Source organism: Opisthocomus hoazin, chromosome 2, assembly GCF_030867145.1.
Source record: "Opisthocomus hoazin isolate bOpiHoa1 chromosome 2, bOpiHoa1.hap1, whole genome shotgun sequence".
Classification (NCBI taxonomy): Eukaryota; Metazoa; Chordata; class Aves; order Opisthocomiformes; family Opisthocomidae; genus Opisthocomus; species Opisthocomus hoazin.
In genome coordinates this window covers 62,631,793-62,655,097 of record NC_134415.1, presented here as the reverse complement: position 1 = coordinate 62,655,097, position 23,305 = coordinate 62,631,793, and the positions used below count along the sequence as shown (strand labels likewise).

The following is a 23,305-nucleotide window of genomic DNA, read 5'->3' as shown; positions in this document are numbered from 1 at the left end:
ATTCTACCAAAACAGGAAAAATAAAAACTGGAATTCAGGGATTACCTGTCACTAGGACACTCAGGAGAAAAAAGATGTCCTTGTTTCCCGCCCTCCACCCTCCCTCCATCCACCAGAAAAGGAGTGCCTTCAGAGCTCTACCTGAGCAGTTTATATTTGGAAATGAAGGCTTTTGCACATCCGTGCTGTGAGCACTTGTAGGGGCGCTCCCCTTTGTGCACGTAAGTGTGGACTGTGAGCTTGTCAATGGAATCAAATTTCTTCCCGCAGAGTCGGCAAGGGTAACTGTCCGGCTGCTTCACGTCTCTTCCCTTCAGCAATGAAGACCGGCCATTTCTCCATTTCGGTATAAACCTCACAAGAGCATCACAATTGCTTCCTGAGCTGGCACAGCTCAGCTTTGCAGCAGAGGAACAGGAAATGGTCCCGTAGCACTGAGCAATGCTTTTGCCTAATGCCGCTCCTCTCAGTTTCCCTTTGAGCTTGCTTTTTGCTTTTACAGGTCCCAGTTTATTCGGCGGTCTGAACCTGGTGGTAAGGACTCGGTCTTTGTGGATGCACTGGTGAGATTCTAGCAAAGCAAAAGTTGCAAAAGTGCTTCTACAGCTGGAGCATATCCAAGGGTCTATGGGCTCTTTCTGCAATGAGAACAGAAACAGGTCTTTCTTATTAGCCGTTCTAAGGAAAGGTCACATTCTTCTCACTGACCCTACATCTTCTCCTGGGCTTCCCCAAGACCTGTTGTTGTCCTTAGCGATATTTACCTCAATGTACACAGCTATTCAGCTGGAAATGGATTTTCTCTCAGAGTCTACTAGCCAGCAGGAAAAATAACAATTGGCTAAATAACTATTTCCACATTTTTGTTTAGCATTTACTGTAACAGTCCCGAGTCCTTCACCTTTGTTTATCTGTGCTTACTGAATTTCAAAGTCTTTACATTTGTTCCTTTTATGGAATTATTCCTAAAAGCAGTTGCAAATTGTACTTTATCCATAGACTGACATAATTTACATGCTATTGCAGCCATACAAAAATTGGGTGGATTTCTGCACACAACTGTAATTTAGCTGTACAGGATTTCCTTGTGCTTGAGGGCTGATCCCATGCTTTACCAGATGGATTTCTCCAGGAGAGACTTCCTCACTTAGCTTGACATTTGGCATTAGACTTTCTTAAACTCAATAAGAAACACCTTAGGTTTGGGGATCTCGAGTCTATCCCGACTCAGAGGCAGTAAAACATAAAAGGTTTTTGGCAAGCGATGCGTTATTTGTAAGTATTCTTTCTGTGGAAATAAGAACTCTACTGCATGCAGCTAAATTCACTTTAAATACTGACATTTTAAAAATTCCAGTGAAGAACAATTACAATAAAAACCCAGTCACTGATAAAATGTACTTCCAATTAATACACGACCATGTAATTCCTTAGCTGTCTCTACATTTTACTTAAGCTTCTCATAAACTGTCTTTACTTTCCCTTGCTCTTGGGCTAGCTTGCTCTGGAGAACATGGTGAGGCTATGTCCACTCTGCCTTTATTTACAGACAGAGCCCTCGTCTACCGTCTCTGTCTCCGATGCTGTGACCCTCCCACCCCTTCTTTCTGGCATATACTCGAAAGCCCTCACATGCAAATGTTACAATGGCATTACTTCCCTTCCTGGAGCACCTCCGAATTCCTGGTTCTATCATATTCCCTGTTCAACATTTCCTCCTAGCGTAGGTACCAATTTTCATGGACATGATTGCAATACTTATGAATTTTTCCAATCAGTTTAAAGATTCCTACTATCACACAGAGAGGAAGGTACTGGGATTAGAAGAGAAGGGTTATTGCACAGGAAAGACTGAAATAATCAGTGCATTATCTGACCAACCGGTCAGAGAAACAAGGGGGAGCTGGTGAAAGAAGTCTGAGGCTGGACAGCTTGGTTGTCTACAAATTAATGCCAATCTTACGTTGTTCCAACACATCCCACTGGTGCCACTTACTTCTGCCTATATCTAATGGCTCCATTGGATTACAAACACAGGAGAGGAAGAGGAGCCTTTCTCCAAGTAGCTGTGTGGTAAAAATTGCTCTTGGCTTTGTATTAGCCTACTATTCTATGGTCTACTCTAGCACTACTGGAGTTACATAAACAGAGAAAGCATGTAAATTGTAATGGACTATGTCTGGTGATGGCTTGAATGCAGATTAGGGGTACTTACTGCTACTGGAGGCAAAGGACAGACATCAGACTCTTCTTTAATGAAGACTGCAGAAGCTTCCATAAATTTGGCATAATCGGCAGCATACCATACTTTCAGTTCTGTGTGGGGTTCAATTGGCTGTGAATGGAAGAAAATAGCACATGTTTACTTGTGCCAATTTTCTTACACCAAATAATACTGAAGATTGGCAGGAGCTGTGTGTGTGCAATCTGTGTTGTTACCCAAGTTGCATTCTTTGAATCTGTTTAAATTATTGGTAACTTAGTTTCAAGATTCAAGCACTTTTTGAGCATTACTGTCCTCTAGCTTTTGACACCTTCACAGTTTCTAAAAGCAGAAATGCATATGTTCAGAGATTTTGGGGGGACAGTAACAGGAGGGGTGCCTCAGCCCTCATGACCTTTGCCCACTGAGATCTATTTGTCTGTGACGTCCAGACATCCAGCAGTCTTTCCAAGCAATATCCCATGTCTATTCCTCAATGTTTCGAAGCCCACTGGACACAACACCTAACTACAGTGTACAGGCAAAGGAAAAAACGCATCGTGAATGCACAACAGCTTGGATGACTCCTGGATATGTTGCACTTGCAGAGCGTGGATGCAGAGTTGATCAATATATGGACTGCAAGTCAAATTTGCATGTTTCCACATGCTGGCTCTAATGTGTCAGGCTACTATGCATGGGCTTTATTCTACCTCTGGCCTCCTTTCACTGGAGCCTACCCACACATGTCTAAGGGACCGCATAACCTGCAGTATCCTGCCCAGTCATGCCTGCCCCGATCTTTCCTTGGACTGGACTATGATCTCCTCTGGCAAATACTTTCAGTCAATAATACTGCAAAAAGAAAAAAAGAGGAGTGATGACACTCACTGCCTAAAGAACCATTACTTATTTAAAAGCAAAGGAGAAAATTAACTTTGGGGTCATGATTTCTATGACTCTCTGGCCCTGTACACAATTTTCTTAATCTATAATAAAAACCAGCATTGCTGCAACAGGGGTAGAGCCAATCTGCGCTGTACTTGTTTCATTTAAACTCAGATAAACTTGGGCCACTAAAAAGAACAAGCCAGCCTGGAAGGAGAGCAGCTGAGTCTTATTCCACAAAATGTGACATCTTAAAATGCTCTTATTTTTTAACATCATTGTTGGATAAACATGGTAGGTGGAAGACAACTTAGATTGTGAATGCTAACAGGTGACAGGTAGTTGTGTGTATAATGTCAAAAATGGAACTTCTGAAATCCCAAGCACGTGCTTGCTTGCTAACTACAGCCAGTAGGGGTTGGTACATTTTGATAACACCTGGCCTAAACAGCAACGGTATGTGCTGAATTCTCCACTCAACAAAGGACATGAGGTAGAGCCACCAACTAGGAGGTCGATCATGCATTATGCACCTGCAGATAGTCTATTTAGATGGAGAAGATCGAGCCCAGGGATGCCCAGGACCTTGGCCTATGACACCTGAGACTGGTACCCACAAACACCTGCACAGCGTGACACTGTCATGATTTTCTGTCCGACATTCCTGGACCAGTGGTGACCTCTGCGGGGAGCTGAGACCTAGTCATTGTGGCTTTGGAGGAAAAGCAAGTGCATCAATGTGTGAAGTAGTCAAGCAAGGGCAAGATTAAACACCAATATCCAAATCCACTACAAGTTGTCATTTACTCTGTCTCACCTGTGACAAGAAGAGAAAGCTATGGCAGCATGTGAGATTGTCCTGTGACAGCAACCACGGATGATTTTCACTTCCTCGTAATTCTATACTTATTAAAAATACTTATTTCTAGGGACTGCAGTCATTACGTCTGCAAGTACACGAACGGTGTTGTTAGTACGCCACTTACATGTATGCTTTTGTAGCTGCAGTTTCATGCCACCAAAATCCCATCTCTTTTAAAAACAGGGGAGAGGAGCCAATCCTTCTACTCCAAACTTAATAGATTTTATTCAAAATATCTTGAGAAAATATATTCATAACCAGCCCTAAGGCAGCCTCACGCTGTGACCAGCAGGGTGTGCCTAAGCGTAGCAAAAGGCTATCACTTTTGCTGATCAGGACAAAATCTGCAGGATGCCACGCTACTGTGAATGATACTGGGACTCAGGAGAAACCAAACCAAAGTAATTCCCTATGATACACAGCACAGTAAAGGTTCCAAGGCACGTTCCTCATCCTACGATACTCTTCATGTCAGTATATAGGATGCAACTCTCTATTAATGCCAATGAGCAGAGTTCTGCTGAAGTCAGCAGAGAGTTGGTTTGACACTATTTAAATTATACTGGAAATTTTAACTTACCAGTTCATAACTACAACTTCTTAGAAAAAAGCATTCATTCATGCTTCCCAAATATAGCACTATTAATCCTGTCAGTTCTACAAGCATAGCATGCATTTAAAATCAAATTGAGATCTTAAATGGTATGGACTGCATCAGAATCTCAAATACAGCCTAAACAATGTCTCAGATTAGCACATAATGGTTTACATTGATTTTCTTTTTTTAAAATATTTATTTTAATATTAATCCAAAAGCAACTATGCTACATACTGTTACAAAAGACTTTGAAGCTGTAAAATGTTATCACTATTAACTTCTCACCTCATCACTGTGTGGTAAATATTTTTCTCCCTGTGCAGGTGGATAAAGAAAAATGGAGGAACAAAAGTAAACACTACTATCCCACAGAAATGCATGCCAATGAAACTGAAATGCTGGGTTCTAATCCCACAATAACTTCTTTTTACTAATATTCTCTCTTTTTCTTAATGTTGCTCAGAATGATACACAAGCATTAACTTAAGAATAAAAAAGGAAAACAATGGAGGTTCAACATATAGGCTTCAGTTTCCTAAGTGTACAAAAGAGTAAGTTCTGATTAAAAAAAATTTTGCCTGAGAAAGTGGCCAAAACAACAAAAAAAAGACTGTGTGTACCAGTGTCATTTGTAAATACAGAGTATTTTGTTCTCTCTCTTCAGATGAAGACACAGTCCAGAATCTCTAACATACACTGATCATTTCATGCCAACACTGCAGTATTGTAAGTTCTGCAGTTAAGTCTTCAGATATAATGAGAGCGGAAAATAGTACGTACAGATTCTGTTTAGCACCCTGTTCCTGAGCACCTGGTAATGTGCTCAGAATACCACGTGCATCCAAAACTGTAATAAAGGAAAGGAAAGTGTTTGTTCTTTCCAGGATGAAGTACTGTTGAATGTAACAATGCTAGATAATCTCACCGTGTACCTATCTGGAACTGAAGAACTTTATAACATTCACTTGTAAACACCACCATCATGAATGATATTTCTGCTTCTCTCTGCTCAATTTCTTCACTACCCATAACAGCAAGTACAGACTGCCTTTTACTGGAAAAAAACCCACACACTGCTCGCTTTACTATGAACTAAGTGATATACAAGGTGGTATGTAATAAAGATCCTGTTGGCAATATATAATCAATCTTTCATCTGTAAAAATGTTAGCCTTTCAGAACTTTTGCCTATAAGTTTCCATTTGGATGACGGGTGAAGCAATATGGGTTTAACTACCTTAACAGTTGTGAAGTAGACTTCTCCACAGTGCTGATAAGCCACAAGGGTCTGTTCTTCTTGATTCCGGGCTAGCCGGACAAACATCATCCAGTTTCCACAGTCTTCATTGGGAGTGTCCAGAAAGTACTTCCCTCCATCTTTCAATACCTGAAACAAAGGGGGAGTACAGGAGAAAGAACATGATAAAACCAAGCCCTGTCTAGAGGCACATTAGTTTTCTTTAACTTGGAATCATGGCTATCAGTTATTTACCCTGTCTTGGTCATACGTCCTTTGAAATCGTGGTTGTTTGGAAACAGATCACTCTTAAAGAACATCGAGTGCAAAAGAGTGAAGAACGAAAACCTGCCAAGGCACCCAGCTACCCAAATGACTGTAGGCTTCTGTATGTATTTCCATCTTACATTTCATCATTTTTATGTTATATAAAGATAATATTATAAGCACTAAGTGCAGGCAAGTAGAAAGATAAGCTTTAGGCCTTAATGTACTTCCTGAGTACTTGATAATCTCAAACTTTAGTGCTGTATTAATGCTATATTTTGCATGGAACCATTGCATAACTTGTGTAAGAAGTCCAGAGAGGTAACATATGATATAATGGCATTTTAACAATCTTCTCTTTTTCCCCTTAACAATACAAAAGTAAATACAAATGAACGATTATGCCAGAAAGATCTCTTTCTTGTTGCTGTAATTCATCCTTCTTACATTCTTTTCCAAAAGAATGCCTCTACAAGGCAAACGCTCCCGACCTCATAAAAGACAGTCGCTTTTCAGCAAAATACACTCTCAAACATTGACAGCTGAAGCTGCACAAAAGATGTCAGCACAGCATTTATCTGTTCTACTAACCACATAAGCAAGCAATTAATTGCAAAAAAAGTTGCATTTCCATTGCTTCTGGGAATTACTTTATCTAACTTCATCCTGTTTCCGATGAAAGCACTTGCCTGTTGGACAACTTTGATCACATATTCAGAATGCTGCTGGGGAGAAGTCAAGGCAGCTACTGCTGTCATGTAGGAAACCTGGGACTCTGGTCTCCTCTTCTGAAGAAACAGTCCATTCATCAGACATAGCTGTGCTTATCACTGTACACTTTAAAGCAAACGGGACTGACCGACAGAGGATAAGGTGTGGTTTACAATGGCTTGGTGAAGAGGAAGGAACTGGGTGCTTTGCTCATCCATGCTCGCAAGCTTGTTAGAGAAGTATGTTTTCTGCATTTGTAAGAATTAAAGTGTCTTGTAAAAAGACAGAAGAATTTTAGTTATGGAGAAGAACAAACCCTCTCTAGTGTTAACATGCCATGAAAAATCCCACAGGACAGTGTTACTTTCCTGGGAGACCATTCATATGATTTCCATGCACAAATGAAGTTTACAGCAACTACTGAAGCTATTACTTATGCTCTCCAATGAAATTACAGAAGTATCTGTATCTATGCATTCCTCCACAACAGATGGTGTTTTCCAGTCCCAAGCTTCTGGAGAAAGCTCAAACGAAGACACAAAGCATGTCACAGGACAGCTGCTGCTGGTCCCTTTCTTCTGGGAGGTGAGAGGGCCTGACACGAAATGACGGGTCTGGAAGAACCATGACCCATGCAGAAGTCCTGACAGAGGCTGCTGTTTGACCATGGACTTGCTGTATGACAGAGAGGTGTGCCGAGGCACAACCCCATGCAGCAAAATGCACAGACCAGGGTGCAGGGGATTAAGATCACCTATCACTCCCAAGAAATTCCTGTGGGAAAGGATGTGCATGCAGATATGTCTAAGCTAGGCTAGTCCTGAGACGCCACTACTGGTGTGGGATAAAACAATAGTGTCATGGTCCAGATGAGACCATCAGTACCTGCACATATCATCTAGTACTAGGACGGTACCAGCCCTCAGCAACAATCCAACTAAATAAACTGAGTTAGTGCACTATGTGTCAAAGTTTATACATAATCACGATTAAGAAGTGTTTCCCTATCCCTGCACTGCTGGCCTCTACTAAGCAGGTGCCTTAGTGCGTATTTATACCTCTATTGCCAACTCAGTGCACTGTGAAAAGTTATCGAGCTGTTAGACTGATAAACAAATCACCCTGGAAGTGGTAAAACCAGAAAGCAGGAAAGCAAACTTCTACAAAACACAACATACAGGAACATTTTGGTACTTCAGGTTACGAAGTATAATTAACTAACTAGATCAGATGGCAAATTGACTGCTTAAAATACATAAATACATATGAAGTGCTAAAGACACATGTGAACTTCATAATAAGTCACTGGGTTTTTACCTGCAGAACTAGCCTGCTCTCATCATAGCGGGTCAGTTTTGTAGACAGTTGACCAACATAAGGACCAAACTGTGTTCTCTTCTGTATTACTTTCTTTGCAAATACTCCAAGGACTGTGAATAAAAAGACAAGTCTAGTATTAATACAGACATCACAAACTATTTCTTGTATACGTACAGTTGTGAAAATGGAAATAAACACAATAGTGCAGAACACATGAATTCTTCCTCTAGACAAATAACCCAGGTAAATAATTCTAACAGGAAGAATCTGGAAAGGATGTAAATATGTACAGAGATTTTTTAAAAAGGGTCTTACGTTGAATACAAAAGTGCGTGAAATCCATGACAAGACATTAAACTGAGTATGCAACACAGATGTGTTGATACTCTTCAATTTACAAGCTGATGTTATCACAGTGCTCTGATTGTTGGCACAATTTACGAGGTTGTTCTCTCCCAATATGAGTGGAGAGCATCTAAAAACCACATTAGCTGTCTTAATCAGTCTAGTTATTCCCCTGCCTAGTACCAACAGCATGACACAACAGGCATCTTGCCATTCTCTTTCTGAAATGCAACCTAGGCAGGTCTAATTTTCCACAGGTAGCTGTGGAAAATTTGAACACTAAGGATGTAGTTCCCTTGTTTAAGTTTGGGCATTCAAACTGCCCTGCCCTCAGAAGGAAAAAAACAGTCTTTCTATAATATGAACTGAAGATGTTGCAAAAGGTAAATTAACCCTCTGTGTTGTTCTGGGTTTGCAGGGGGGGGATGAGGAGAGGGATGTTATTTACCATTTTGTTTCTGACCTCTTATTGAGTACTCTGTCCTGTTTTGCATGCTTGGGGAAAAGAAAAAAGTATGTAATAGTGCATAGTTGTTATTATTAGATACAAATTCAACATTCATTAAACTTCTATTGACTGAACAGAGCTACGTGGCTGCTCGCAGCTAAGTGTCACACCAGCTCTGGGTAATGTCCTGCTGTCAGCCTACGCGTTGAGGTTACTAGAAATCAGTCATAAAAACCAGTAGCTGAATGCGAGCTTTAGCTTTGCTCAGCTGAAAATAAAGTAGTCTTCATACTGTTAATACCCAATGATCATGCCTCGAGTTCATCGTGAATACAAGCCAGTGTTAGTAGTCTTGACTCCTCTTTCTGAAACGTAGGAAAAAGAGCTAAAATACTTACTCTGCTGGTTTCCAGCTCGCAGCTCCAACACTCGCAAAGTGAGGTAATGAGGTAGGGTGAGACGGGCTCGGCTAGGAATAACCCTATCTTTAGCCCTGATGAGTGGTCCGTGGAGTTTGCATTCTCCTATAAGGCTTTTGCCGCAATCCTCACACCCTACAAATCCAGAAAAGGGAACCTGTTACTAAAAATGACATACTGCTCTCCAATTTAGTCTCTTCTAATTTCGTCACCCTGAGAACACATCTTGAATTACCAATGCTTTTCTTCACACCACTATTCTACATTAGGTAGTGAAAAGATTATCTGCAAGCCAAAACTGAACTAGGAAGGTTTGAAATAAGACCTCCAGTCTTTGCATTCTCTCTGGTGCGAATTGGTGAGTCCTGACCTCCACAGATTTATGTACAAGCTCATTTGGAGGTGTCACAGACTCCATCTTTGGTGACTAGGATGGCAGCAAAACTGGAGCTCACAGCATGCACACCTATAAATCAAGGTGCATATATTTACACAGAAATGAGAAGGGCAAAGGTGCTGGTAATAACCAAGGTAATTTGCAGAGATCCAAGGAGTCCAAGCAGAGCACTGTGACTTTGTGAGCCTGCACCAACCATTCTCAGTAGACCAGACCCTCGGTGTACCCTGAAAAACAAGTACGATGGGTCTTACAGCCACAACTCAGTTGACAACCACACAAGGGCAGCCTTCTTGTAGACCATGCTCCCTGTGTAAGCAAGCAAAAGGGGCACGCCACATCTCCCACCCATCGGTTCCCAATAATGACATCTGCAGGCTGAACACATGAACCATCCAGAAGCCATTAATGAGAAATAAATGTCTGCAAACTGACTTTCCCCAGCACAGTGAGATATTTTTGGTTCACTGTAGCTCAAACTGGTTGCCAGGGAGACTTGTACAGAGCAGCGACACAACCGAGCAATGATTCCAGCAGAAGGTCATCCTGGCACTGGTGTCACAGGGCGATGGGAAAACCAGGACTTCTTGCACAAAACCTTTTTATAGACAGTAGAAACCAAATCAGCGAGCCAACAATGCTTTATGACTGAGTTAAAAGCAACAGCTGATATTGGTCATCCATGACTACCTCGTTTTGTTTTACTTCTGAAAACTCTGCTGAGCAAGTCTATTCAGTAAGCCACAATAAGAGCAGAGGAGGGGAGCCAGAGCAGCCGAGAGAGTCCAAGGAAGCCACGGGACGCTGTAGCAGAGACTGGGGCAGGAGAGGCAAGGCTTCACCACATACAGATGCTTGTAGCCAAAGAGAGGTCAAAAGAATCACAAAGGCTCAAGAGATACCGCCTGGAGAGACATCGGAGATGGTCTTTGAGAAAGGACAGTACCATACTCCAGAGGCCTCATCTGTAGTACTCTGTCCAGTTCTGGGCTCCCCAGTTCAAGAAAGATGAAGAGCTACTGGAAAGAGTCCAGCGGAGGGCTACAAGGACGGTGAGGGGACTGGAACATCTCCCCTACGAGGAGAGGCTGAGGGAGCTGGGCTTGTTCAGCCTGAAGAAGAGAACGCTGCGAGGGGACCTAATAAATGCTTATAAATATCTCAAGGGTGGGTGTCAGGAGGATGGGGCCAGACTCTTTTCAGTGGTGCCCAGTGACAGGACAAGGGGCAATGGGCACAAACTGAGGCACAGGAAGTTCCGTCTGAACATGAGGAAGAACTTCTTCCCTCTGAGGGTGACGGAGCACTGGAACAGGCTGCCCAGGGAGGTTGTGGAGTCGTCTTCTCTGGAGATATTCAAGACCCACCTGGACAAGGTCCTGTGCAGCCTGCTGTAGGTGACCCTGCTTCGGCAGGAGGGTTGGACTAGGTGACCCACAGAGGTCCCTTCCAACCTCTACCATTCTGTGATTCTGTGATTCTGTGATCATAAATGCAATTTTCAGGGCAGCTTGAAAAGGTTTCAGTTTGTAAACACAAGTAGGCACCTGACTAAATTACATGCCTCAAGTCTAGTCCAAAATCTCCCCAAATAAACCTGAAGTGTTCCTACTGAGTTCTTTGGGCTCTCCATCATCTCTAAATGAATAAATAGACTTACATGTTGGCCAGGTTGCAGGCACAGCAGTAGTCCATATTTTTCAATACGTTTGGGACCATGTAATAGTTTTCTTTTGCCACGGCTCCCAGACTGCACACTTGCACGATGAATAATTAAAATCCACGATTTTTTTTGCTAGTGCTACAGATTAAGAACATGCCACTCTACAGCCACCACTTAATATGCACAAAAAATAACACAGCTGCAGGGTGGATTCTTCTTGTTATGCACTGGTTTATGCACCTGAAAATCCTTTACAGCTAGGCTAAAAAAAAAAAATTCTTGGTGATTTAACTTAATTGGATTTTAAACAAATCGCCGACAGCCTACATCTTCTGAAGGCAACAAAATTCTGAGTGCTTCCTAAGCTTACCTAGAATAATAGCAACTTTGTCTCAAGTCAAACAACTCCTGCATGGAGAGTCATTGTATGCGAACTGCCGAAAAACATTACCGAAGGCGAAATGGAGACAAAGAACTGCTGTTAAAGGGAGGATGTATCTAATCATAAAGTACACCACCTTATCAAACATGCCATGCCTCTGTGATTCATCACTATCAGAGCTCCTGAGCAAACCGTCCGGCTGCCCCAGGGCAGTGCCCGCCGCAGAGGCCCCAGGGTGGGCAACACATGGGAAGGCAGGAAAAGGAAAGAAGGGACAGGGGGTCTCCCTCGAATTGGCCGCCAAATTCAGCGCTAGTGCCCTGTCAGCTAACCTTGCTAGGTCCTCTGGAGCCAAGACATAAGGTCTGAAATGATCCACGCAGCGCGGGCGCTTGGGAGGTGCTCCTCCAAAACCAGGGACAGCTTTGCATCCGAACGGGCGCTGAACGTGCCACCGAGCTCCAGGGAGCTCAGGGCCCCTGGGGACGGCTCCCCAGGCAGCATGCCTAACCAGCACCACGAAGCCATCCGCTGGCACCGCACGGAATCAGCTGCACAGCTGGAAATGTTATTTAAGTACCTAGCTAGCAGGGCTCGAGATTCCGACCGGCAGCGCTGCGTGGCACCTTGAAACACTCAGAGCTGCCCAAGGCTCGTTCTAGGATTTTCTGTCTTTCATTACACGGCATATGAAGGTAACTAGATGACTTCGTTGTTTAACAGGCATCCTGGCATTACATTCACTACACAGTACCTCTGACCCCGCATCAGCATGTTAATACCCTGACTCTGAATTTATTGCACACTAAAAATTGCCAGGTGTACCAGAAGCACAGGATCGGACCGCTGTGAATATAGCAACTCTACCCTGAGGAACAGGGGTCTTTGCAATTTCTTACCCCCCAAACGAACAGCACAAAACTGTCAGTTCACATTCTTCCTCAGAGATAATTACAGACCAAGTCATGATCCTTTGTATTTCAACGCTAAATTACAGATGCTGTTGGTGAAGGAATGCATGCATTATCATAGCCAAAGCACAGCACCGGTTTGCAAAACTCACACAGATTTTAGGTTCTCTTTTAACTTGGCTGCTGAAGTAAAATGTAACTTTTTCAACAACAGCCTCAGAACACCCTGCTAATCTGTTCTGAAATATGGAGCATCCAGCTATGGAAACAACACACACTTTGTCATATTAGCACTACAAATGAAATACACTTGGTTAGAAAAATCACCTTCCGTGAAGAAGATTTTTTCTGCTTTTTGTTAGGCGCTTTAGTACCTCACTTGACGCTTTTACAGCTTCCCTGCTCCCTTAAATTGTATTTACACAAACAAAATTAATGGATTCGACGTCAAATTTACAGGAATATTTGATAATGTGCAAGCATGCAAGAAAAAGCAAAACTGCCTCCATTCCTCTGTTTTGCTGTGATTTAGATGAGTAGGCAACAAAAAGAAATAAACAAGATTAATGGGAATTACAAGCTGTTAAAAACCAGATCATACCATTTACTGTATCTTTAGAGCAGCAGTGTTATCTTGTCCCATAGAGGGTATTTCTTTGTTCTTTCTCTATGTCTTTGCAAGGATTCTGAAAAAGTTCCAAATAATGCCTTTTTCATCCATCTGGAGATAAAACTACACAAGCTAGTAGAGCTTGTAGCTGGTAAGATGTTTATTTTGCTGAACTCCACTGTAGCAGTGGGCAGGCACGCGTACCGAAGAGCTCAGCACGCGTGCCAGTGCAGGCTCCGAGCAGGTTGCGGGCCTGCAGCCACCACCGAATCACACGGATGAGGTGCTCATCGTGCCCTGCAAACCGCCGCTGGACAGGCTAGGAGTATGGTACATCTCTCATACGCCCCAGCCTGGTACCCCTGACCCTGAAGGCATCTGCTCCCACTTCTGCCCAGCCATCGGGAGGCATGGTCAGCAGCTACGGCTTTCCCCTGCTCTTTGGGTCACCCGAGAAACAACACCCACTGTCTGCAGGACGCACTCCCAGCACACGGGCTGACCACGAAAGGCCACCGCTTGAGGCTGACCGAAACACCGGCAGCCACATTCCCAGCGAGGAGAGCAGGCTGCGGGTACGGCTCACCTGTACCGTCCTCACCACGGTGGTGCTTCCCCCCCGTCCAGGTCTAGGTGACAGCTCTCCTTCGCTGCGAACTACAGCCTGGCAGCCTCGGCAGCCAGCTTGCCTTGTCCTCCAGACGGCTCTGGGGCTGGCCACACTGCACGGGGACAAAATCCCGTGGCGGCTTGGGCAAGCTGGACTCCAGCACAGTTAACAAACTCGGGTTTCCAACACAGTGGCACCACCTGAGTGTTGTGCCACCCCCACAGGCACCAGCCTGTCCTCGGGGAGAGCTCATTAACGCAGGCAAGGAGCCACAGGCTGTGGTTACACAAAGTCCGGCTGCAGAGATAACGGGAGCTATACATAGCCATACTAGGAGCTGCAATCACTGTCGTGATAGCTCAAACATACCACCAGCTCCTTAGCCAACCAGCGGCAGAACACCACTGTTTAAAATGAGTTTGCTAAAAACTAGATGCCTATCAGGCAGTCCTTCCTGCCTTCTCCAACCTCTACTTTCAAGCGAGACTTTACGGTACCTGAACACTTCAGTGGCCCACAAGATGCCTGCAGTACAATCCACGTGCCCTGTGAAGGCAGAGGTAAATGATTCGTTCTAAAATGTCCACTTCGAGCAAAGACACCATGCGAGAAATGATCGTCCAGCTGAGCAGCGCCCGACGTCTGCTGTGCTGTTTTGCAGCATTAGAATTAGCTCCCGTGCGCAGAGGGAACAAAGATCAGTGTACACAGCAGCCCAAATCCTAGCCTAATTACAATCATAAGATTTGCATAGCAAACAACAGTAATTTATCCCAGAGTAAAACTGTACTGCTCCGTTAGCCTTGCTCAGCTTTCACACAGAGGAACGCAGCAAAAATAACCTTGTGGACATTTTTCTGCCCAAGATACACTGCATGTGCAGTCTGCCAGTCTTGGTTCTTCTCACACAAAGTTACACAAGGTTTTCCTGCCCTGTGGTTTGCTCTGCAGCACTCCTTGCTGGAAAAGCTTGAAAATCTTGTTCTACAATACAATTTGTTTGGAAAAATCAAAGTAGTCAATTAGCAAACAGTTAATCCCAAGTTATTTTCTCGTTATTGTGGAGCACTGCCACACATTTCCTCTGTAAAAAATGTTTATGAGAGAAGCCTTACCTGTCCTAAGTTTGATGTGCAAAGTGCATTTACAATGGAGCTGAAGCTCTTAACCAATTAATAATTCATCCTGTTTATATTCTAGTAAAACAGAACTTGTTATAACTACCAGAATTCAGAACAATTTTATTCAAATCCCATTAACTTCTGATGTTTTGTCATGCTAAATTTTCCACTGACTGATTTTCACTTTTTAACTATAATAACTACTCCCTAGTCCAACACAAAAATAAGTGAATATCTCTTCAGTGTTTCCTTTTCATGTCTCTTCTATCTCATACAACAAAACTTTATACTAGCAGAGAGTTACAACTGCTCAGCTCTGCATGGAAAAAAAGGAAAAAATAAGTAACTCCAGAAACCACACTCCGGGCTGACTTTGCAATCATAATTGCTCACCTGAGCAAAGATTGCAAACTTGCACTTTCATGCACCACACAGCGTATTACTTTGGGAAGCGGGCACTGTGTTTTCCATAACCCCCAAAACCAAAGGGGTGGGGGAAGGAGATTTACTCCTAAGTGCTTGAGAGGGAAACTTCCAATGGATTTCAAGCAGTGAGTTCCCACGTCTTTGACACGCGGAGACCCTGAAGCCAGTACAGAGACCATGGGACGTTCTGCTGGGGCAACACCGGCTCCCTTAACTGAGGCCTTGTCCTGCTGACTGCCATCCCTGGGCTTGCAGGCAAGTGGAACAGAGCCCCTGAGACGCTGTCGGAGGGGGACGAGGAGCCCTGGCCCTGCACAGGGGTGAGCAGCACCCTGCGAGTGAATGCCTGTGCCTTTTCTGGGGCCTCCTCTCCCCAGGCAGGAGAACGGTAGGTGGTTTGCCACCATCCCAGCAATCACTCTTACACATTTATAGGAACATGACCTCACTCAACTAAAACGTAAAACCTAAAAAATGAGTTACTATATTTGGAGACAGAAATGGAGAAATAAGGCAGCAAACATGCCTTATTGCTACCCCATACACTCAGTCAGACCTGCAGGTTGAGCTGATTCCCTAAAACCGGGACTAGCACTGCAGGTGAGCCCAGCCCTTAGGCATCCTGACCCAGACGCTGATGTGCAGTGACACTTTCCCCCACCTCACCTCCATCCTCCCAGCGCCCCTGCCTTTGTTCCCAAGAGGAAAGATTTGGGGCGAGTTTACATCCTCGGGTTTCCAGCGGTGGGAGATCACCTGTCAAGGTGCCCGGCTCCCACCTCACAGCGGTCTGATCCTGTCCAGCACAGCTGTCGCTATGGAAGGATGCCTCTAGAAGGGAGGCTCAGCACTTAGATCTGACTAAAGAAATCTTCCAACACAAAGCATGCATGCGTTATTCCTGGTAGACAGGAGTTTAAGCACACAAACTCTTCAGAACTCCAAAACTATCTGTCATACAAATATATAAATGATAACAACACCTACGATTCATTACTAGTTTCTAATAGGGAGTAATCCTGACAGTCAAGCGCAGGTGGGAACAGTAAGTGTTTTGCCTGGTGACCACAAAGTACTGCAACAGGCATAGCCAGGAGTAATTTAACCAGCTTCCCATAAAAAGCCATCCTCCCACCAAGCCCAGTGAGGCTTTCTACTATGCTCCTTTCACCTAACAAATCTTAGGAGCAAAACAGTTAGAGAAGCCTCAAGAAGCACAGCTGAGCTGTGAAATTCAGCAGCGTGACTGTACACAGCAGCTTGCCATGAAGCCTGTGCAGCAGAAAGATACCTGCTGTATCTTACAAACTTCACAGCTAGGAGGGCAAAAAAAAGTTTCCTTCACTGTTTGAACATCTGAAAGGGCAGTAACTTACAAGGCTTTCTTGCAAACTTAAAGAAAAAAAAACCCAAACAACAAACCAAACAGCAGGGAAAGTATGTAGGTGTGCTTATCACCTGCAGTGTGAGAAACCGGTTTACCAAAGTTCTTGGTAGGTTCGTTCATCTAAAAATGACTTGAGATCAAAGCATTGATTGATTGACTGATTGAAAGCTTATTAAAAAAATAATCTTCTTCTGGTTATTCTTGGGGCTAAAACGTATGTGTCACATTTCTGGTACACCACATGGGGTTTGGTTGCTATCAGAACCCATACACATAAGGAGCACAGCTCAAGTGAAGTCACTTCCCGTAGTTCACATGTAATAGCTTCTAATCAGGGCAAACAAAGAGACTTCTCTCAGTGCTGAAAGCTGAACACATTTCAAACAATCAAATTGAAAAATGCAGTTGAGTTTTTCGGGGTTTGTTTTCTTTCTTCTGTCTCTCCACTGGCTTGGCATGAAGTCATACAAAATCAGAAACAGGGAAGGAAGTTAACGACAAATTCACAGAAACAACTGCTATTTTTTATGAGAAACAGCCTCAGTCAGCATAGCCTGGTCCTACAAAATGCCAAGCAAAAGCTTCCCGAGAGCCGAGCCTCCCTGCCGCACTGTGCCTATCTGCCCCCAGCAGCCAGCAGCAGCTGGTCCTGGTGCCAGGCTGCGGCTCCTGCCTACGACACCTTCTTGCTTTAGATCTGCACTAGCACTGTCCAAACCGCACTGGTTCCACACTGCAGACAGTGAAACGAAAATCCCCCTGTCCACAGAAATACAGACAGCTGTCAGGAGTCACACTCGACTGCTCATAAGCACCCTGCGGCTCCTGGGCCACACGTTGGACACCCTAACCTACACGTCCCATAGCACAAGGTGTACCTCCCACAGCAAAAGTAACTCTAATTGGTCTCGAGCACTTTTCTTTTGGGGAGATTTTTGGCAGGCCAGTTGATTTATTTTAGTGTTAGACCTTTTAGTGGGTAATGTTAATGCTACTGCTGCAATTTCACACAGAGACGAGATTCTTCTGTCTTTGTTCTAGCCAAAAAAACCCCAAGCACATACGTCTTCCTAAATGTATGTATGTATGTATAAATATACACGCACGCAGCCACACAAACCATATCAAGTGCATTAATACAGTCCACAATTTTATTCGTGGCAGGTCAACAGCACGGTTTAGATTCTGATAAATGAAGTGCAGCAATTCTAATGACTAATGCTTAGAGTTAATTAGTTGAAACACGTCCAACCCTTGCAACATTCCCTTAAAAGGGAACCTTAGACTGGGTCTCTCTCTCCTTCACCAAACTTTGCTGTTACTGGCCACTAAGCCCAGATGTCACATGGAGGAGACTGGTGGAGGGCTCGGTGACAAAAGACACCTCTGAAACTTGGTGGGATGAATCCCACGACTGAGCTGCAGCTACCAATGGCTACAGGCTGTTCAGAAGGGACAGGCCAGGAAGGAGGGGCCGAGGCACTTCCCTCTACCTCCAGAAATGGACAGAGTGTGAGGAACTGTCCCTGAAGAATAGCCACGAGCAGGTTGAAAGTTTATGGGTAAGAATCAAGAGACCGAGACAACAAAGAGAATCTTGTGGCTGGTGTTTGCTACAGGCCGCCGGATCAAGCATAGCCTACTGATGATGCCATCTTTCTCCAGCTCCAGGAGGCTCCACGCTCGCAAGTTCTCATCTTGCTGGGGGACTTCAACCACCCCAACATCTGCTGGAAAAGTAGCACGGCAAGCTGTAGGCAATCCAGGAGACTCCTGGAGTGCGCTGAGGATAACTTCTTAGCCCCACCAGAGGGGATGCGATGCTGGACCTGTTGGTCACCAATGCAAGGGAGCTGATCGGTGACGTCAAGATCAGAGGCAGCCTGGGCTGCAGTGATCACGCACTGGTGGAGTTTACAGTCCCAAGGGATGTGGGTCAGGCAAAGAGTAAAATCAGGACCCTGAATTTTAGGAAAGCAAACTTCCAGCTCTTCATGGAATTAGTCAGTAGGACCCCCTGGGTAACCACCCTCACAGCCAAGGGAACAGAACAGAGCTGGCAGATCACAGAGGATGCTTTCCATAGAGAGCAAGAGCTCTTGATCCCCAGGTGTAAGAAATCAGGAAAGGTGGGCAAGAGACTGGAATGGATGAGTCAAGACCTGCTGGTCAAACTAAAGGACAAGAAGGAAATGCACAGGCAGTGGAAGCAGGGACAGATATCCCGGGAAGAGTATAGGGACACTGCCCGGTTAGGTAGAGATGGTGTCAGGAAGACCATGGCACAACCGGAGCAGAACTTGGCAAGGGATGCTAAGAATAATAAGAAGGGCTTCTACAGGTATGTCAGCCAGAAAAGGAAGGTCAAGGAAAGTACACTCCCCCGCCCCCAATAAGCAAGACTGGCAAACTGGTAACAATGGATGAGGAGCAGGCTGAGGTACTCAGCAACTTTTTTGCCTCAGTCTTCACTGGCAACCTCTCTTCCCACACCTCTTGAGTGGATGGACCACAAGATGGGGGAGCAAAGTCCCTCCCACTGTAAGAGAAGATCGGGTTCGTGATTACCTGAGGAACCTGAACACACATAAGTCTACGGGACCTGACCAGATGCATCCCAGAGTCCTGAGGGAATTGGCTGATGCAGTTGCCAAGCCACTCTCCATCATATCTGAGAAGTCATGGCAGTCAGACAAAGTCCCTGGTGATTGGAAGAAGGGAAACATTGCACCCATTTTTAAAAAGGGTAGAAAGGAGGACCCTGGGAACTGCTGACCTGTCAGCCTCACCTCCGTGCCTGGGAAGATCATGGAACAGGTCCTCCTAGAAGCTGTGCTAAGGCACATGGAGGACAGGGAGGTGATTCGAGACAGGCAGCATGGCCTCACCAAGGGCAAGTCCTGCCTGATCAACCTAGTGGCCTTCTATGATGGTGTGACTACATCAGTGGACAAGGGAAGAGCTACAGATGTTGTCCATCTGGACTTCTGTAAGGCCTTTGACATGGTCCCCCATAACATCTTTCTCTAGACTGGAGAGAGAGGGATTTGATGGGTGGACTGTTCAATGGATAAGGAATTGGTTGAATGGTTGCATCCAGAGGGTAGTGGTCAATGGCTCAATGTCCAGATGGAGATGGGTGACAAGTGGTGTCCCTCAGGGGTCCATACTGGGACCAGTGCTGTTTAATATCTTCATCAGTGACACAGACAGCGAGATCAAGTGCACCGTCAGCAAGTTTGCAGATGACACCAAACTGAGTGGTGCAGTCAACACACCTGAGGGACAGGATGCTATCCGAAGTATCTGGACAAACTGGAGAAGTGGGCACGTGAGAACTTCATGAGGTTCAACAAGGCCAAGTGCAGAGTTTGCACATGGGTCAGGGCCACCCAATCAACACAGGCTGGGGATGAAGGGATTGAGAGCAGTCCTGAGGAGAAGGACTTGGGGGCACTGGTGGATGAAAAGCTGGACATGAGCCAACAATGTGTTCTTGCAGCCCAGAAGGCCAACCGTATCCTGGGCTGCATCAAAAGCAGTGTGGACAGCAGGTCGAGGGAGGAGATTCTGCCACTCTGCTCTGCTCTGGTCAGATCCCACCTGGAGTCCTGCATCCAGCTCTGGAGCCCTCAGCACAGGACAGACATGGAGCTGTTGGAGCGGGTCCAGAGGAGGGCCACAAAAATGATCCAAGGGAAGGAACACCTCTTCTGTGAAGAAAGGCTGAGAGAGTCGGGGTGAAGAAGAGAAGGCTCTGTAGAGACCTTATTGCAGCCTTTCAATACTTAAAGGGGGCTTATAAGAAATACAGGGATGGACTTTTTAGCAGGGCCCATTGCAATAGAGAAGCGGCGGAGGGAACTGGGATTGTTTAGTCTGGAGAAGAGGAGGCTGAGGGGAGACCTTGTCATTCTCTACAACTACCTGAAAGGAGGCTGTAGTGAGGTGGGTGTTGGTCTCTTCTCCTAAGTAACTAGTGACAGGACGAGAGGAAAAGGCCTCAAGTTGCATCAGTGGAGGTTTACATTGGATATTAGGAAAAATTTCTTCACTGAAAGGGTTATCAAGCATTGTAACAGACTGCCCAGGAAAGTGGTGGAGTCACCGTCCCTGGAGGTATTTAAAAGATGTGTAGATGTGGCACTTCAGGACATGGTTTAGTGGTGGACTTGGCAGTGTTTACAGTTGGACTCGATGATCTTAGATGGTCTTTTCCAACCTTAATGATTGTATGATTCTATGATTTTCTGACAAGGGGAATGGTTTAAAACTACAAAAGGGTAGATTTATACTAGATATAAGGAAGAAATTTTTTACGATGAGGGTGGTGTAACACTGGAACAGGGTTCCCAGAGAGGTAGCAGACGCCCCATACGTGGAAACGTTCAAGGTCAGGTTGGACGGGGCTCTGAGCAACCTGATCTAGTTGAAGATGTCCCTGCTCACTGCAGGGGGATTGGACTAGATGACCTTTACAGGTTTCCTCCAATGCAAAATATTCTATGATTCTCCTTAGGAAACCAGCCCAAATAGATCTTTGCTCTTCCACTTGTGACACAACTTTCAACATGGACTTGTAGCAACTTCCCCAGAAAAGACACTAGCAGCTGGGATATATTTCCATTTGTTTACTGGTAGAAAGAACCAGGCAGGCAGACATGCATTGGAGAAGGAAATATGAGTCTACTGTAGGAAGCAATAAGGAAGCCTGGCATAACCGAGCGAAGAGATGGTGTACTCACCCTACGGCTGGAGAACCCGAGGTCTTCAGAGGCAGTTACAACTAAATGATGCAAGCTACTGGCAATAAAAGAGCAGTGTAAAAACCATCGGACCCAGTTTCACAGGTAGAAGTCCATACACTTGGCTCTCTGATGTGTGAGTAGCTACGTTATGAAAGAAGGAGGTCCGTGTGGAGAAGTGAATACACGGACACTTAGGACTGGTGGGGGCTGACACCTTGGAGGGCCAATCCTGAAAGAACACTCCTGATCTATATTACATTCACTGGAAACCAAGTCTGAATAAAGGTGGAAAATCAGTTCACTTTCTCAGTGAACCATCCAAACCTCCTATTGGTATTCCAGTTCACCCCAGAGAAGAAAAAAAGAGTTGTTTTTTTTTTTAAACTAATGAACCCTAAAGCATATATTTAAAATACTGAAATGTAGGAGTCTTCTTTTAAAAATATTGGTTTTTGTAAATGAAGGGTCATTAACAGCTTAGCAGAACAGCTTTAGCTCTTACTATGTATCACTTTCATAACAGAGGACACCGCCAATAACTTGTGTTATTACTTGCATAATTTCCAACACAAAAAGGATGCTTGATTCCCAGCATCTCTGGGAACCAAACGGGTAGGAGACTCTCATGCTTAGCCTTTATCATCCTGTTAAATTATTCTCCTCTTTTAAGGCATCAAGCAATTTCTTAAAAAAAACCCCAAAACACAGACATTGGAAAGCCCTGCTGCTGAACAGACACAAAAATGTACCTCTGTGAAAAAAATACACATGCAAGTGTTCTATCTGTGTTTCCATTTATCTGTTCTCTTCTTCCTGAGATCTAACATGTACTCTTTTTCTACTCTAAAGACTTTCAATGGGAATCATAAGGTAATTATCTACTGTCTTGACTGATACTATACCAAAAGAAATAATGTCCACCTGAGCTTTTTTAACACACTGATTAAGTAAGGATAATAAAATTGGCAGCAACAGATTAGGCAGCAGTATAGTACATTTCCCTTACAATAACTATTCTCCTCAGGCATATGGACAGCCTTGAGTCTAGTTCTCTAAAATAGATAACTACAAAGTATGTGATTATAGAGTATTATTGGAGAATTATATCTGAGAGTTGCAAAAATTCGTGGGTTTAGAAAAAATGGCAGATTTTTTCTGTACATGAAGCACTCTAAACTCAGATCATAATGTATCTCTATAGAGCCCTATTTGTTCTCCTGTTGACAGTCATCTCAGTTTGAGATTAAATAACATCAAAACACTTTTTCCACATTGTTTTCTGATTAATTTGCAGTTTCTTTAAACTATTTCCTAAAGTCACAAAAATAAAAATAACAGTTGTCTCTATTACTAGAATCTAAGACACAACCTTGCAAAACAAAATTGCAGAGAATCTGTTCCTGTTTTCACACTTTCCTAGCTCGAAGCACAAGATCAACAGATGGTACAGACATCACCCTGGGGGAAAGGCACCATTCCTCAGACATGTATGTGTATAACCCTGGTCATTTAACAGGCTTATTTACTTATGATCACATATTCCACTTTGTATTTGGTATATCTTACACTATTGGCTGGAAATCATTTATTTTGTACTCCTTCCAGTTCAACATTGCCAATAGGTCACAATGATATTCATATTTTATAAAGATCCTTGATGACAGAAGAGGCAAAGGGACAACTGTCTTGCCAAAATATCCCCACGTACTTCCCTACACACCTCTGCCTAAACACAGTCCAGTAAGTTAAACA

General features: G+C 44.2%; 1 protein-coding gene across 5 annotated transcripts in view; it reads right to left on the bottom strand.

Moving 5' to 3' along the window:
* Positions 1-23,305, bottom strand: part of PLAGL1 (PLAG1 like zinc finger 1) — a 55,877-nt gene that overhangs the window by 6,434 nt on the left and 26,138 nt on the right. For 3 of the 5 annotated variants that reach the window (XM_075413891.1, XM_075413890.1, XM_075413894.1), the window contains 5 exons: positions 9,278-9,433; positions 8,084-8,196; positions 5,789-5,938; positions 2,216-2,335; positions 142-638 (listed from right to left, as the gene is read on the bottom strand). In XM_075413891.1, the coding sequence (XP_075270006.1) occupies positions 142-638; positions 2,216-2,335; positions 5,789-5,938; positions 8,084-8,196; positions 9,278-9,433 (1,036 nt within the window). Of the gene's footprint in view, positions 1-141; positions 639-2,215; positions 2,336-5,788; positions 5,939-8,083; positions 8,197-8,879; positions 8,926-9,277; positions 9,434-14,368; positions 14,497-23,305 lie in introns of those variants that run through there. The other 2 variants (XM_075413893.1, XM_075413892.1) reach the window with 2 other exon arrangements.